Below are 18,643 nucleotides of genomic sequence, written 5' to 3'. Positions count from 1 at the left end.
GGTTTTTTGGATGTAGTTTTCTTTATCTAATATGACGGTGGTATTTCCTTTGTCTGCTTGTGTAACTATGAGATTCATCATCATCATCATCATCATCATCCTAAACCATCTCCAGTTTCCCGGGTGTGGTATATGAGCCTCCTCCATCTCATCGTATCTTTGTACCATTCTTCCTCCACCAACTTGTCCCAATCAGGACCTCTCAGCAGTACATCGCTCTAACTAAATCTATCCATTTCCTTCGTGGCCTTCCCACGGGTCGTCTTCCTTCTACCTTTCTGTCAAATTCCTTCCTTGCAGTTCTATTTACTGGCATCCTCTTCATGTGACCAAACCACTTCAGTCTTGATATCTAAATCTTATTGAGGAGAGAATCATCTATTCCTACTTCTTCTCTAATTTTCTCATTCCTAATCTTGTCTTTCCTGGTTTTCTGGATCATAGTGCATAGGAATTTCATTTCAGCTGCCTGATGTTTGGAATTATCTCTACTGGTCATTGTTGTGGTTTCGAGACTGTATGTAAGAATTGGTGTATAATAGGACTTTACAATGTCATTTTTGTTTTCATGGGTATTTGCTCATCCCACAGCAGGTGTCTTACCTGGTGGTAAAATTGTGTTGCCTTATTGATTCGATTGTTCACCTCATGTTTTGCTAGGTTGTGTTCTTCTCACAGTATTTTTCCATTAGCATCCTAATTGCAAATATAAGGTCTGTAGTTGACCTTCCTGGTCTGAAACCATACTGCTCTTCTTCCAAAATTGGTTCAACAATATCTCTGATTCTGGTCTCTTATTTTTTCCAATATTTTCAGGACATGAGACAGTAGCGTGATACCACGGTAATTAGTACATTTTCGTCGGCTTCCTTTCTTGAACAGAGGTACAATGATGCCCATCTTCCAGTCCTCAGGAATAGTATTTTCCTCCCATATCTTGTTGAGCAGTCTATAGAGCCATTGGATTCCTGGAACTCCCACTGCTTTCAGCATATCTGCACTTAGTTCATCTATGCCCACTGCCTTTTCTTTCTTCATGCTCTTGAACGCATTTTCAACCTCTAGCCATGTAATTGGTGGTTCAGTTGTGGTTCCTCGACTTGGCTCTCCTCTATACATTGTTATGTTTTCTGTATCTCCATTCAGCAGCTTTTCGAAATAGATCTTGAGTTCTTGTTTAATTTCTCCCTCTTCTTGTGCCAGAGTTCCATCATCACGTTCCATTGCTTTTATGGTCTCTTGATCCCTTCGCTTGTCTTTCACTACTCTGTATTGCAATTTCATATTTCCTCTACTGTCCTCTTCCAGTTTGTCTGCAAACTCATTCCATTTCTTCTCTTTTTCTTCCCTTACAATGTACTTTACAGCAAGTTTCTTGTTCCTGTATACTCCTTGAAGTCTTTGTATTTCTTGTTCATTTCTTTCTTGTCCCTGTTTTTGTTTTTCCTTGTCCAGTGCTTTCTTTATTTGGTTTCTTTCTTTCACCGCTGTTTTCACTCTATCATTCCACCCTGGTGTCTCCTTTTTTCTTTTGATAGAACTTGTAACTCCACATAGGTTTTTTGGCTTCTCCCACAAATGTGTCCTTGAAGGCCTTCCATTCTTCATTAACGCTGGTTACTTCACACTTCGGCAAACTCTGTTGAATCCTTAGTTTGTATTCTTCCTTTATTTGGACTTCTTGCAACTTCCAAGTTTTAACCCTTGGTTTTTTCGTAATAAGTTTCTGAGTTTCATTTGCCTTATATTTGAAGTCTACTACCAACAATCTGTGGTCACTGTCCATGCTTTCACTAGGGATGACCTTTACATCTGTGATGTACCTGCCACCATCTTTATTTGTGATTATGTAGTCAATCAATGTTCTAGCAAGTCAGCAGGAGAGTATTGAGTACAGTTGTAACTATGAGATTGTTGGATTTTATTTTCTCTTTTAACTGTTTGATTGTTCACGAGCACCTTGGATATCGTAAGCTGTGTCAAAGATGGGTCCCATGTCTTCTCACCAATGAGCTTGAAGGACGTTTCCAATCCTCCCTGGCATTTTTCCAATGCTATGCCGCAGACAGCAACGGGTTTCTGCGGCGAATCGTCACAGGCGACGAAAAGTGGGTCCACAACTTCACCCCCGAAACGAAGTGAACATCAATGGAATGGGTGCACCCCTCATCACCACAACGAAGGAAGGTCAAGGTTCAACCTTCAGCCGGTAAGGTTATGGCGACAGTGTTCTTTGACATGGAGGGTTTACTGCACGTGGAATTCATGCCGAAAGGAACGATGATCAACGCGGCGTCATGAACGCCGCTGTCTCCGAGTGGTTGCAGAACGCTGGAGGAAATTTCTATGCATCCAGCATCGACAAGTTGGTTGTGCATTTGCAGAAATGTTTGGAGTCTCTTGGAAACTATGTGGAAAAGTGACGTTACAGTGTATGCCGTTATAGTCGTTTTGCTGTTGTATAGGTGGTGTAATAAATGGCCATAACTGGGAAATGAAACTTATTTTTTGATCTGCCCTCGTATATGCACTCGTTGACTCCGACGTATTTCACTAATAATATGGAGATATTTGCAGGGAAATAACACGATGGTCCATATAAGATACTTAATGACCCAAGTAGTGTTGTGAGAAGGTTGATAACAAGTGCTGACAACAGTGGGCGAAACATAACAATGGACAATTACTACACTAGTGTTCCTCTTTCAAATGATTTGAACACAAATCACAGACTGACAGTGATGGGCACAATACGTAAAAACAGACCGCAAATCCCACCAGAGCTACTAAATGTAAAAAAGCGATCTCAGTGCAGCAGGACGTCTGCATTCGGAAAAGATCCTAACAAGTGTACTTTAATATCGTACGTGACAAGGAAGAAGTTGAAGAAGAACGCGTCACTTTTCTCAACAATTCAGGCAGATGACGAAATTGAGGAGGAATCAAGAGACAGTAAGTCAGTAATAATCAGTTTCTACAACATGACTAAAGGAGGAGTCGATATTGATAGGATGAAAAGCGAGTAGGGTCACCCGAGTTAGTAATCGATGGCCATTTACTACTTTTTGTGGGTTACTGAATGTTGGAGCAATAAATGCTCAGATAATCTACAATGCGAACACGAATGTAATGATGCTAAGAAGAAAATTCTTACCGATCTAGCCAAGGAACTGGTATGATTCGTCGATCTTCCATTGAAATACTACTCACAGCACTACACTAAAAAATAAGGCAACTAACAGGACTTGTGGCCCATCCTCCAGAACAAAACCATGGAGAAAAAACAAAGTGTGCTTTGTCCATAAGGAAAAACCAATTCACCCTGCAAATGTGCAGTGGCTGCAATAGGCATATCTAATATGAACATACTGATTCAACCACTCACATATGCCAGACGTACATTGTACAACCAGATTCAGACGAATAAACAATGACAGTGATTCAACAAAATGTTGATAAAAACTTAGTCTGCTTTTATTTTCATGTTATTTCATTTTCTGGTATTATTCGTTTGGGAACATATATGATATGTGTTAAATGAAATTTACGTTGATCGCATGAGTTGTCCTGGGAATAATTATGTGTTGCTTATGTGAAGATGCTCAAAAGAACATTTAATACCATAGGATACTCTAACTTTTAGACCGTAAACCAATATAGACTTATTTAATATTCCAAATTGTATTTGTGATTTAGTAAATTGATAAGTTTATAGGCTACTTTTATCAGTTGGTGCTATTTCATTTGAAATAAAGATAACATTTAATTTTAACTGTATGTCGTATTCAATAAAAATGTTAAAATTATCAGTATGCAATAACATTAAAACGGAATATAAGCAAAAAAAAACCCTACAAAATACATGATTTTTTAAGAGAAATCCAGATGTTAGGCTACACCTAACAATCAATCAATCAATCAATCAATCAATCAATCAATCAATCAATCAATCAATCAATACTGATCTCCATTTATGGCAGTCGCCCAGGTGGCAGATTCCCTATCTGTTTTTTTCCTAGCCTTTTCTCAAATGATTTCAATGATATTGGAAATTTATTGAACATCTCCCTTGGTAAGTTATTCCAATCCCGAACTTCCCCTCCCTATTTATCTTCATATTGTGATCTTTCCTACTTTTAAAGACGCCACTAAAACTTATTCGTCTACTAATGTAATTCCACGCCATTTCTCCGCTGACAGCTCGGAACATACCACTCAGTTCAACAATAATAAAGGTGTTTTAATTTGTTCCACCTATTCAATACTTATATTTTCACGTATAGTTGTTACATAATTAAATTCTTGAACTGTTAAATTTTCAATACGGACCTAAAATGAGGTTTATATAACATGTAACATACCACTCAGTCGAGAAGCTCGTCTCCTTTCACCCAGTTCATCCCAACCCAAACTTTGCAAAATTTTTGTAACAATACTCTTTTGTCGGAAATCACCTAGAACAAAGAGAGCTGCTTTTCTTTGGATTTTTTCCAGTTCTTGAATCAAGTAATCCTGGTGACGGTCCCATACACTGGAACCACACTCTAGTTGGGGTCTTACCAGATACTTATAAGCCCTCTCCTTTACATCCTTGCAAGTGATCACGTGACTTGCCGATGAGCGAGTGATCGCGGGTTAAAACATCATGGGGGCTCCTTTTTAGGCATTGGGGCAGCAAACTGTCTAAAAACAACACTACATTACATACACCATTTGAATCTGGATAGAAATTGCGAGTAAGAGGGTTGGTTCCTAAGCTTCACTTAATTGTCCTTTTCCCCTTGGTCATGATCTGTGATTACTGGACATCATATTTCCTACACCCTCCATATAACTGCATTAAGTCAGCCATCTGATGATCAGTAAATTTACCTTTTCACGAATACAATAACATAAATTCTCTGTAAGTTTTTCAGTTTATAAATGTATTTTCTTCAAGTATTGCACTCATAATCCCAAGGTTGAAGGAAATTAAATCTGCAATTTCATCCATTTGGTATTCAAAAGGCTTTGTGTGGTCTAGAACAAAGTGAAATGCAGAGCGAGTCACGTTTGCTTGTTGTTTGAAGATAACTGTCATTGCCAGACGCGCCAGCATCTGCTACCCATAACAAGAAGACAGCTTGGGTCATACCTTACTAAAACTTTTTTTTGCTACTTGCTTCATGTTGCACCGACACAGATAGGTCTTATGGCGACGATGGGACAGGAAAGGCCTAGAAATGAGAAGAAAGCGGTCGTGGCCTTATTTAAGGTACAGCCCCAGCATTTGCCTGATGTGAAAATGGGAATCCACAGAAAACCATCTTCAGGGCTCCCGACAGTGGGGTTTGAACCCACTATCTCCCGGATGGGAGCTCACAGCTGCGCACTCCTAACCGCACAGCCAACTCGCCCGCTCCTTGTTAAAACTATGACACAATTTGTTACAGAGACAAAGATAAATTGTTTCTCCTTGGAGCGATAAACTAATCCAGAACTTAATGGTTGATGTCAGGTCTCGGCCAATCACAGGATTTCTACATTCGGGGTAGAAAGCGAGATTATTTAGCTCATCTCTGTCAGAATATTGGAGTTTTATGCTCTTGTGGATGACAGTAACGTAAAAAGATTTGCTAGCAATTCAGAAATGGTATTTTAGTTTCGGTCTGGTAAATTTTATCAAACCTATTGCGTAGCTGTGAACTTGCATTCGGGAGATGGTGGGTTCAAACCCCACTGTCGGCAGCCCTGAAGGTGGTTTTACATGGTTTCTCATTTTTACACCAGGCAATTGCTGTGGCTGTACCTGAATTAAGGACATGGTCGCTTCCAACTCCCAACTCTTTTCTAGCCCATCATCGCGAAAAGACATATCTGTGTCAGTGCTATATAAAGAAAAAGAAGGAGGAAAAAAAACAACAGAAATAGACAAGAGATGTTGCAGATATCGTACAGGACTCTTCGAACCAGAAGGTATGGCGAGACAAGAATGGCTGCTGGTGTTGATCGCCAAGGCGTCAAGTCTGATACTAGGAGAGATGGTGGTAAACAATTACTGATCACTAGATTGCGTGCCAAAAGCCTGGATTTAATTCCAAACCTCTTTGCAGTGTTTATATGGAGTAAGGGCATATGATGCTGCTGATGGCAATTACTCTAGTGGATCGTGACCTTAAGCCTTCTGCAGACCTCCTGGTGCTATTTGACAGGAGTAGGCTATGTGCCAACACCAGGTTTCACCCTCTCCCTGCCTACCAGTACATGTCACATCATTCGTTTGATCTCATCGACTCCTCTGATGAGGATGAGGTAGGAGGAACTTCTGGTCATAAAAACTTGCTACGAAGATTCATACGTTAAAGAAATTGGGAGTAGATGTTCCACCTAATCAGCACTTCAATATACAATTAAAATACTTATTTCATGTTGTTATATTCATTTCTTAATGTGTTCATACATTTATTTGAAATATCTCATTACCTTCCACTATGTGGGAATAGTGAACTTTTTAACAAGGATATTGCAACCCTGTGGTTCCATTACATTCTTGAATTGTTTTTAATCAGATTGAGTTTTTATCTGCTTTTTAAGGATATGTGAGATGGTTTTATGTTTTTGTGTATTTAGTGAGTTTAAAGCTTGTATTATTGTTATGCTCTAATATATTCTTTAAATTTCTCTTTTCTGTTACTGAATATGGTACCATACGTACCAAAACTAGTATAACAACATGAAATAAATATTTCTATCATATATAAGTGTTAATAATTTCGTGTGGCTATTTCTAGCCGAGTGCAGCCCTTGTAAGGCAGACCCTCCGATGAGGGTGGGCGGCATCTGCCATGTGTAGGTAACTGCGTGTTATTGTGGTGGAGGATAGTGTTATGTGTGGTGTGTGAGTTGCAGGGATGTTGGGGACAGCACAAACACCCAGCATCCTGGCCATTGGAATTAACCAATGAAAGTTAAAATCCCCGACCCGGCTCGGAATCGAACCCGGGACCCTCTGAACCGAAGACCAGTACGCTGACCATTCAGCCAACGAGTCGGACATATATAAGTGTTGATTAGCTTGAACATCTACCGCCAATTTCTTAAAGGTCTCTGTATCAGCACAGAATGAAAAACATTAATTATGACTAAGATTCATCTTGCTCCATACCCGACCCCATAGAGAAACAGCACAAGGTTTGGACACACACACACAGGGAAGGCGAGAGAAGCATTTTAAAAATAAGACCTGGGAAAGACTGGATAGGTTGTCACAAATAATGACCTTAGGCCCGTCCCTCCTTCTGGCATAAGGAAGGAGAATGAGATGGAACGAGCCATTACACATTTTAAAATCAAACCAGCCACTTGAATTACTGTTGAAGGCTGATCCCCGTATCCCACTTTCACATCATCCTGGTACTTACCATAAATATATAATGGTAATAAACCAAACCATACTCTCTTTTTATTGAAGTTTAAAAGTGATCAACTTCAGTTTCCCAACATTCTAAAGTCAATATTTAGTTTAATTTAATAAGTGATCGACTTTACCTGAGAAAGTGGGTAGCGCCGATCACACTTGCACACTCCCTTCTTCAATCACAAAGCACTTGTACTTAAATGCCTTTGATAAAGGAAGGATGTGACTATATAATACAAATTTTTGAACATTCCTTTCTGACAAGCCAAAGAAAAAAGAGAATAACAATTCTGATCGACTTTGCCCTCGTTTACAATACAGCAATAGTGAAAATGAATTAAAATTTCTGGTATAATTAGGACAGTCACTGTTAACTTCGATTGTCAACTTCTTAGAAAGTGAATGCAGTCTGTGTAAAGATTTCTAGCGGATTTTTCTCAATTCACACAGCACAATTCAGGAAAAATATTATGTCTATTATTCTTGGTCATAAAAGTATCTATCAAACACATATGCTAGATGCTTACCGATTTGCTGTCTCAATGAACTCCTGAGATGCATCCAAAGGAGCATAAAATATCCATTGCAACTCACTGTTGCCCTCGGAGAGAACAGTGATAATTCGGTAGCACTCGAAAAGATGCCTGTCTGGAGATGGGAAAAAGACAAACATAACATATTACTATGTAAATACAGTATATTTTATAGATAAATTCATGTGGTTATGTTCAGGAGAAGGAAGTATGATTACAGAAGAATTGACAAGTAGAAGTAAGAAACAATGGTTAACATTTGTTTTAGTGTGGAGAGTTCTTATTTGTAAATTCAATTTTGTAGCACAAGGTAAAGAAATGAATGACTGGAAGATTACAAAAGAACTATGTTACAGTAAAATAACATTAATCTAATAAGCAATATACAGCGAAACCTCGGAATGCGAGTAACTTGGTATACGAGTGTTTTGCAAGACGAGCAAACATCTTAAATAAATTGTAACTTGATAAGCGAGTGAGGTTCCGCAATACGAGCGTCACGTGTGCCTACGTTTTCCCCTCCCCTGTTCGTTTGTTGAATGGATGAACGAGATCTTTGGTCCTGTACTGAAGAAATACTTGTCAGTAAATAATCTTCCGCTCAAAGTCTTGCTGGTTATGGTCAATGTTCCCGCTCATCCTCCAGGCCTTGTGGGCTTGAGGACGAATCATTGGAGAATTCAAGTTCGTTAAGGTCAAGTTCCTTCCTCCCAACACTACTCTACTACTCCAGCCTATGGATCAGAACTTCAAGAAGCTATACACCAAAGCACTATTTGAGTGATGCTTCGAAGCGACCGAAGAAACAAACCTTACCCTCCGGGAGTTTGAGAGAAATCATTTCCCCATCGTGAACTGCCTGAAGATCATCGATAAAGCCTGGGATGGAGTCACCAAGAGAATTCTTACTTCCTCTTGGGGAAAGCTGTGGCCTGACTGTGTTCTTGGACGTGACTTTGAGAGGATTGTTGGTGACAATGAGCTGCCGATCGTCGATGAAATTGTGTCCTTAGGGAAGACTATGGGGCTGGAGGTGAATGATGTAGACGTTCAAGAGCTGGTGGATGAACATAGCCAGGAACTGACCACCAACGAACTAATGGACCTGCATCGCGAACAACAGGAAGAGGTTATGGAGATCTCGTCCGGGGAAGAGGAGGAAAAGTCAATGGAATCTCTCACTTCAACTGAGATTCGGGAGAAGTGCAAAATGTGGGAAATGGTGCAAAATTTTGTAGAAAAACACCACCCGAATAAGGCTGTAGCAGTGCGAGCAATGAATCAATTCAATGACAATGCAATGTCACATTTTCATGAAATCCTCAAAAAGAGGCAAAAGCAACAGTCATTGGACAGGTTCCCCGCTGTTCCACGAAAAGAAAACAATTCCAGTGAGCCAACAGAGAGCAATGATTCCGTTCGTGAAATTCGTGCTACACAGTAACTCTTCTCGTGTCGTCTCTCGTCTCCCTCACACCAACAACGATTCTATCGTAAGGAAAAATGCACTGTAATTTGTTTTACGTTATATTTTGTTTTAGAAATGGTATGCGAATAATTTTTTTTGTGTTGTGGACGAATCATCCAAGTTTCAATTGTTTCTTATGGGAAAACTTGCTTTGATATACGAGCGCTTTGGATTACAAGCATGTTGCCAGAACGAATTATGCTCGCAGTCCAAGGTTCCACTGTATCAACCTTTTGTGAACTCAAAAATTCCTACTGAATGTAGGTCTTAATTCATGACCCCCCTTCACATGGCTATTAGTGATGATAAAAATTCAACAACTGCAAGAGGGCTAACTCTGACTTGGAATGAAACCACCACTGCAGGAGCTGCATGCAAACCATACTACAGAACAAAATATGCAGAATGGTAGTTGTTTCACTCAAACTACATAAAAGAAAGTAATAGAAATCACCTAAACTGTGCAAATCAGAAGGAAATTAATTCAAGATTCATATACTCAAATTGCAAAACACATCTTTAGCATTATAATAATTTCACATTTCTATTACTAGCATGATGTAGACCTTCCGACAACACCTGTTGTCGATACACTGTCCGGTATAGCTCACAGGCACAGGAATAAGTTGCAAAAACTGGCTCGCAAGTTTCTGAAAAGGTATACAATCACGAGTCACGGTCAGCCACGCTTTTCGCAATTTGATATGTATACAAGCAGCTACATCACGTACAGAAAGTTAAATCACACCAGACCAAAAAAATGTACTATAACGTTTCAATAGAGCACCTTGAGGCCCTTTACCATGACCAATCTCACCTCAGAGAAGTTGTTTAGGCAGTGTGCTATAATTCATACGCTGGATGTGACCAACCCATCTAAGCCAATGAGTGATAATGAAGGCTTCTATGCTGTTCATATGCGCCTTGTCAAGAACTGCTGCACTGCTTATGTAGTCATCCCATTTGATGTTCATGATGGATCTAAGTTTCCGCTGATGTAAGCGTTCCAGTTTCTTTATGTCATGACGATAAAGTGCCGAGGATTAACATCCATATAGTAATGTTGTTATGACTACAGTTCGGTACACCATTAGTTTGGTATATAATTTGAGATCCTTATTCAAGAAAACTTAGTGGGAGAGGCAGCTGAAAGCTGCATGGGCAGAGAGTATTCTATTTTCCACATTCTTTTCTGAGTTGCAGTGTGTAGTTAGAATACTACCAAGGTAGGTGAATTGGTGTACTTGTTCAAGAGGTCTTCCTGCTATGGTGACATTTAGTTCAGGGACAGTACCACCTGGTGCTGGCTGTGTAAGTATTTTAGTCTTATGGATGTTGATGGTCAGACCGAATTGTTCATAAGCTTCCTTAAAACAGTTGATGGATGTTTGAAGCTCCTCAGGTGTATGGGCAGGTGTTGCATTGTCATCAGCATATTGAAGCTTCATTATCTGAGTATTATGAGTCAATCTCTGAGAATGGAGGAATATTTGGTTAAACAGTCCACCATCATACCGAAACTTAATTTCCACACCCAAATGGTCAATAGTAGAAGTCTCGTGAAGCATGGTTGCCAAGTACAGGGTGAAAAGAGTGGAAGCATGCACGCAGCCTTGCTTAAGCCCATTTGTGATAGGAAATTCATCTGGTAGCTAATTCTGGTGAAGAACTCGTCCAACCATTCCATCATAAAGAGCCTGGATTAAGCATACAAAACGGTCAGGACAGCCAAAGTGCCGTTATACCATCCACATAGCTTCTCTAGGAACAGAATCATAGGTCATTTCCAGATCGTAAAATACCAAAAGAAGCGGGATTTGTTTTTCTCTGCATTTATCTTAGATTTGTCTAGCACAAAAGATCATGTCAACGATACCTCTTGAGGCCCGAAACCCAGACTGAGACTCAGGGAGTGCCATTTCAGAAACAGTCTGAAGACAGTTCAACAAAATCCTTGCCAGAACTTTTCCTGCTATGGATAGTAAGGAAATGCCATGATAATTGCCACAGATACTAATGTACAGAAACCATGTACTAATTATAAGACAATATAAATGATTTTTGACCAAATATAGTTACATGTTTCATCAGAGTGGTACTGAATAGGTGGATCCATTTTACCTACCAACTGTCCCTGTCAGGAAGTCGTAAAATTTAAGGAGTGAGGTTTCCACATTCGAAGGTGCATATGATCCTGAGGTTCAGCCAGCTTATACAAAAAATGAGTACCAGGTTAATTCCTAGGGGAAAAGGCGGCCGGGCATAGAGCTAATCACTCTATTCCATCGAGTGCCGAGTTTACGGACAGTGGAAGTCTGTACCTCCAAACCCTCCCAGGGCCTTCATGGCCTGTACGGAGATGACTTTGCTTTTCATTTCTTGTTCTGCGTTATTACTTCATAATTTTTATGCATTTACATCGGGTCATCAACAAATGTGAATAATCATCCGAGCTTGCAATAAATCAGAATTCTGATGCGTCAAAAGGTTCAAAAACTTCGAAATAAAGTAACCTTCTACAACTTCAATCGTACTATTTAAAAATCCAAATCCCTAGAGTGCGACGAGATATTGCTTCTACTCTGGATGGGCTTCCGATGATAACTTGAGATTATAACTGCAGAGCTGCCAACTTTTAGAAATAAAAAATTGGAAAATTTTTTAATTCTTGGATTTCATCATATATACCTTTTTTCTTTTTTTTTTGCTAGGGCTTTACGTCGCACCGACACAGATAGGTCTTATGGCGACGATGGGATAGGAAAGGGCTAGGAGTTGGAAGGAAGCGGCCGTGGCCTTAATTAAGGTACAACCCCAGCATTTGCCTGGTGTGAAAATGGGGAAACCACGGAAAACCATTTTTAGGGCTGCCGATAGTGAATTCGAACCTACTATCTCCCGGATGCAAGCTCACAGCCGCGCGCCTCTACCCGCACATCACATATACTGAGCCATGGTCTAAGTGAAAAAAGGACAGGATAAAAGGCATACATATCTACAGTTACAATGTGAATTGACTACTACATTTAAAATCTTAAAACCAAAAAATATAAAAATGATTACAAGAAACAGTACCTAATCACTCATTTATGACACATACATACGAATAATAATACAGTCGAACCTCAATATATCGAACCTCCATTACTCGAATTTTCAGTATCTCGAAGTAACTTAAATTTTCCGGCCGTCTGTCCTATTCTTCGCGTGTATTTATATCTCTATTACTCAAAATTTGATTACACAAATTTCTCGAAGCAAACCTTTCCTCCCTTGAAGCAAAAAGATACTCTGAAACTCGAATTTTGTGCAACGTTGACTGTGCAATACGGCATTGTGGTTTGCAAGGAACAGTTAACAAGTGAAGAAAGGGTTACAGTAAAGCTGGGAACTAATATAACGGTAACCGAAAAAACTCGAACTTCTAGTGATCGGAAAAATCGGAAAAAGCCTTGCGGTTTCTGGGGTGTTAATTAATTACCGGTCACGTCCGAAAGCAAGCCCAGAAGTCGTGGACGACAAGCTCCATTTACGAAACTCGGCTGCATGATACTGACGAAAAGTTTCAACGTGAAGGAAGGAAAGGTTAACCGCAACCAACGGAAGAGACTTATTTTTTTTCCGAAGGTGTTAATGGAGCTATGTTTCTTGTTTCACTACTGTATGTACTGTATCCTGTCTTCTAAAAACTTACAATAATAAGTGTTATAATTAAAGTGATACTGTATAAAATAGAATTTATTTTTAAAGTACTCTTAAATATACAGAGTTTATTTGTATAAGTAATATTAAATATAATGTATTCAGAAAAGCCCGTAGATACATACGATTCACTTATGTGCTACACAAGATCAAAAACGGTATTCTCTATATCTCGAAATTTCGATACTTCGAAGTAAAATTTATCTCCCGAGGTGATTCGAGATATCGAGGTTCCACTGTATTTATATCACGACGACACACACAACAAAATGCATAATAGTTCCCTTTATTACCCTGTAAAATGAATGGAAATTTAGTTTTATAGGTGGAGATAACGTTTGTAATGTTTTTTGGGCATAACATGAAGAGGAAATACCAGAAACTGTCAACTGTCACTAAAATTATGAAGTAGCAATGAACAAAAAGGCACTGAAATACAAGAAGCTACCACATACAAAAGAGATCGGTATGTCTCATACATTATTAACATACGACTTTGACACAGGGAAAAGCACAGAACCGCTAGAAAGAACACGTGGCCTACAACTCCAATGAAATTATGCACAGAAACTATGTTAATAGTGCGCGAACCACACATTAAGAAACTCATTCTTTTGTCCCAATTAACTGAGTCCCTAGCGCGATACACAAAGGCGACGGACGATACACTCGCGAAACAAAGCATGAAATAAATATGCTTGAAAATGAGGTTGGGTAAAATTACACAAGCACATAAGAATTTATCCTTTACCCTCAGGGAAGAGTATTTACCGTACTGGAGGTTATATTGAACAAAAATAAGAATGAAAAATAAATCGGAAGACGAGTTAAAAAATGCAAAGTTTCCAGGTAAATCGGAAGGGTTGGCAGGTATGTAACTGTAGGTAAGGGTTATTCTGCCCGAAGGCAGGTCCGAACCTCCGCAGAGGTGCTCCTGAGCCGGAGTTTACGTGCGGTAGGGTGGCCAGTTCCTTTCCGCTCCTCCATTCCTTTACCCCCCACCAACAGCGCGTGGCAATCCATCCAACTCCTGACCACACCCAATGTTGCTTAACTTCGGAGATCTCATGGGATCCGGTGTTTCAACACGGCTACGGCCGTTGGCTATGTAACTGTAGTATGTAAAAATTCACATTTCAGTATGAAGTAGGAGTGGCCAAGTACAACATACATATATGTGCTTGTTAGTTTCATTGAACACAGTGAACGTTTTATTCATTCATTCATTCATTCACTAGTGTGTGATTCACTACAAGTGATATAATGCCAAAGATAAAGATATCTAAAGCTGCCCATTGAAGGAAAATGATTTCACAATTCAGAAAGGATATATTCTCTGTAGATGGTCAGACAGCTTTCTCAGAAATGTGTGAACTGAAAGGGGCAGTGGATAAATGATTTACCATTCAGCATCCTGTTGGTCATGAGTAGGGCTGGGATGTTTGGGAAAAGTCATATTTTTTCCTTTGTCTCTATTTTCTTGCCCGATTGGATTTGGTGCAAATCAGGTGATTATGTTACAATTAAGTGATTTTTATGTACCATATAAATGCATATTTTGGCTATTTTTGGCATAAGGTCATATTTTGAGCTATTTTCACAGAAGTGTCATAATTATATTGGCGGTTTGATGACAGCTGTAGCTGTGCAAAATCATCTTCAACTTATCGAATGCTAACTAGTATTCACAAAACTGCTTCTCGATATCACATCTGCAGTTAATACAAGTGGAATACTCTGCCCCTTCTATCAACATTGCGCAGGAATTGCTTTCCAACAGTTTATCAGAAAGTCTGGCATATATTAAGTCGAACTTTGGAATTATATTGAGTGCAAATTACTCATTTAGAAGCTGCTAGCTTAGAAATTCATGCAAGTATTGAAATTGTGAGAAGTGTTGAACGTTCAGTACAACAGTCACATGGACTTTTGAAATGTTGTGTGATCTGATCATCTTAGTGAACTTAGTACTTTATAGGTATGTATTCACGAATGTTTGATAAGTGAGTCAAGGACAATAGACTGTGAATAACTGCTAATCATGTACATTCAGAAAATTAATATTAAAGTAAGAATAAAGAATGTAGTTAACAAATATGTATGAAAGGAATTGCCGTTCCAATTTATAACTTATTAGTTATTATATTTAGATTAATGATTTTTGGGTCATATTTTGTAATTATTACGTCCTATTTCCTCACTTTTGAGGTAATATTTCATCACTTTTGAGGTCATATTTGCTTGCTTATTTGGGCTATTTTTAGGTCTGAAACATCCGAGCACTAGTCATCATGACAAACACATTGCACCCACAATATGAGGGGATTGCATAATATCCTAATGTCTTATACAGTAGCATGCAAGAAAATTAATCTGAACGCAGTCATTTCTGAGACTATTTATAGCTAATGTTTGCAGCATTCCTGCTAAATGCTGTTCTTGTTTTTAAAACTAATTGCATTGTAGGTGTATTGTGGCATTACTGTTAACATTAAAGGGCATTACTGGATGTTCTTTACAATGGAGTCATTAGATTAATATCTTCGGGTAAGATCATATACATTTTCAGTACTGCCGTATTGTACTGCAAACTGATAACGGATATCACCCCGCAGAAACGTTAAAAAATTGTGACAATACCTGAGCATAAGACAAATTGCTTCACAATGTGGTGTAGGTGTGGCTGCAGTAAATTCAATTTTGAAGCGATGCCAAGAAACCAGGTCATTTTTCTTGCTGAAGGACGGGAAACTGTGGTTGGAAATGCAAGACTACATCAAAACAAGACAGTTTACTCATGAGAGTAATTGAGTTTTAGGGCAGAATAGGCAGAATGTTCACTTTACAACAGTTCGCTGCACGCTGCTGGAGGCAGGAAGAAGAAAGCAACCTTTTATTATAAGCTTTTGGGTCCACCTTCTTCAATACATTACAATTTTGTTGCGTAGATGTAGTTTCAACATATTATATTTCATTCAGTACTAGTTTCGCTGCTATACTGCGTCATCATCAGCCGAACAGAAGTTTTTGGAAAAATTGGCAATCATATAAGTTTATCATCAACTTCATCACAATTTAAAATCATATTAATAACAATGAACCTGCGTTAAGAAGTATAATGTCTATTTGTCGAGTTTAACACAAAACTTATAATAAAAACATTGTAATCTTAGTTCAATACGGACAAACAATGAAGTTCATTAATTTTAAAAAAAGGAAGAGGAATGCGCAGAACAATAAAAATGCAGCTTCTGATGGATGCAATGCACAAAATGAAATTGATGTGGACTAAAATACATAAAAAAGGTCTGTGGAAGATAGGAAAAGTCGTATTTGTGGATTAAAGCCTTTTCGAAACATTTGGTTATGTGTGCAAAGAAACATCAGAGAAAATGTCACCAGTCTATATTCAACAAGCACCAGAACATCCTCGAAAGGTGATGTTCTGGGGATGTTCTACCTACTATGGGCCAGGACCTTCAGTTCCTGTTAAGGGCATGATGAACAGTGACCAGTACATGGAAATCCTTCAAGGAAGACAATAGCATTGAAGTGCTTCCTCGACCTGGCAACTCACCTGATATCAGCCCCGTTAAAAATGTAGGGTTCTTTTGTAAAAGGACAGTGGCAAAACAAGATAGATCAACAAACGTGAGCATGATATGTTCGCTTTTCAAAATATGGTTTCAAGATGATGAGATCAAGAATCGAGAAATTGGTCGAATCCATGCCAAAACAGGTCAATGCTGGTTTAAGGAACAAAGGAGGTCACCTAAAGTATTAAGGTATGACTTTCTGTAAACGCAGAACTGATTCAGCGTAGTTTTTACAACTGCTGGTATGAGAAAACTTTTCTGTATCTTGTTGAAATTAATTTGCACGCTACTGCAGATGCTGTTATTTTGCTTCTAAGAAATGTATTTTTTAAAATGACAAATATTAATCTCCCAGGTGTTTCTGTACCTATTTATTTTATTCTACATTTTATGGCCTACATAGGGCAACGCTAGTCAATTATACAAAGGATTTCTTGATATCCTGTCGGCCCAATATCTTTTTCATTCCGAGAGATGCTGCCTTCCTTTCTTTTTTTAATTGTATGTAGTTTTGGTAATATAATTTGCTTTGTTTTATTTATACTTATATGCCAAGCTGGTTTCTCATTAACCAATTGAGCCCTGCATATTTGTTGGATTGAAACTGCATCGGGGCTGGGATTATTTTGAAGGGAATATAGTGTCGCTTCATATCGTGGGAAATTTCTTACTTACAAGACCATTAAGGATTTAAATATACATGAAAATAAATGGCTTTCATATCACGAACTGCAGAACAAGGAATACATTAAAAATATTTTATTTTCTTATCATCACGGGTCCGTACTCAAGTCTGCCTACAGAGCTGTAACACAGTTTTCTCCATGCACTTACTCTTCAATTTCCATATCTATTTTTGTTCTTCAGGAACAGTGCACACACTATTACTAATATTGCTACTGATTTCACTGAAAAAATTACATTTCCAAACAACATTATTTTCTAAAAGGGGTTACATATATCAGTAAGTTTCAGCTGTTTACTGGCAGCCAACTTGTTTACAAGTAAATCTCAATGTATAGAGATAGCCCACTTCAAACTAATATTACCAAGCGCACTATCGATGTATTTTAGCAGAGCATATAACATTGCAAAGAAGGGGTCCCTACACAAAACACAAATGCAACTCACTCTGCCATCACTTGAGGAAAAGTTGAATTACACAGTAAAGTGAGATAACGGAACAGTTCTGTGGTCCGGCATTTGGTCCACAAAGACGAAGCACGGAACGGTTCCATGGCCCGGGCCCAATGATTTAAGATTATAAGTTATGATTTCTCCTAAATACTTTTATCAACAATTTTGATTTCTTGCCCGTCAATTTTTATTTAATTCATCAGTGGGGGGGTGTACAAACATGATCTCAGTGTTTTCAAAGGATACTGTACTATTCCCTGTGGAGATTTAATTTGGTGTCAAGTTTCCTGAATAATATTATTATTAATATTGTTATTATTTGATGATTTTTTTTGGGGGGGGGGGGGGGTAAATATTTATCGTCCCTGCTCTGGCAACCTAACGAATCTGAAAATTGTCAAAAGGTTAGGAGAGCTGAAAGAAGTTGTGATTACTCATGTCAAATCAATTTTTATATTTAATTATTGGTTTTATGTGTTAGTCATACAGAATGAGCTGAGATGTGAGACTTTGTCAGAGGGTAGACAATATATAAATAACAAAATCTAGACCAGAACTTCAGATTCCTTAGTTTGTCAGATTCGCTAGTTTGCCAGAGCAGGGACGATATATATTCCTTCATATTTTTGGGTCATTTTTGAGAATTTTTAGGTCATTTTATACATAAATTTTTGGCATGTATTAGACCATCAAAATCCAGACCCTATTTATTAAACTTCGATGGATCTGGAAGGCACAGGCACAGATCTGTAGTAAATTTTCAATAAATTGATAGATGCTCTGTATAGTCCCCTCTCGAATGGGAAGTTGT

General features: G+C 38.5%; 1 protein-coding gene across 1 annotated transcript in view; it reads right to left on the bottom strand.

Annotated features, from left to right (window-relative positions):
• The window catches only part of LOC136863540 (uncharacterized), a 42,513-nt gene that overhangs the window by 20,948 nt on the left and 2,922 nt on the right, over positions 1 to 18,643 (bottom strand). The window contains exon 3 of the mRNA XM_067139926.2: positions 7,924 to 8,044. Within this exon, the coding sequence (XP_066996027.1) occupies positions 7,924 to 8,044 (121 nt within the window). The remainder of the gene's footprint in view (positions 1 to 7,923; positions 8,045 to 18,643) is intronic.

The sequence above is a fragment of the Anabrus simplex genome, chromosome 2 (genome assembly GCF_040414725.1).
Source record: "Anabrus simplex isolate iqAnaSimp1 chromosome 2, ASM4041472v1, whole genome shotgun sequence".
Taxonomy (NCBI): domain Eukaryota; kingdom Metazoa; phylum Arthropoda; class Insecta; order Orthoptera; family Tettigoniidae; genus Anabrus; species Anabrus simplex.
The sequence above is the reverse complement of the archived record's forward strand: the minus strand, read 5'-3'. Positions and strand labels throughout refer to the sequence as shown.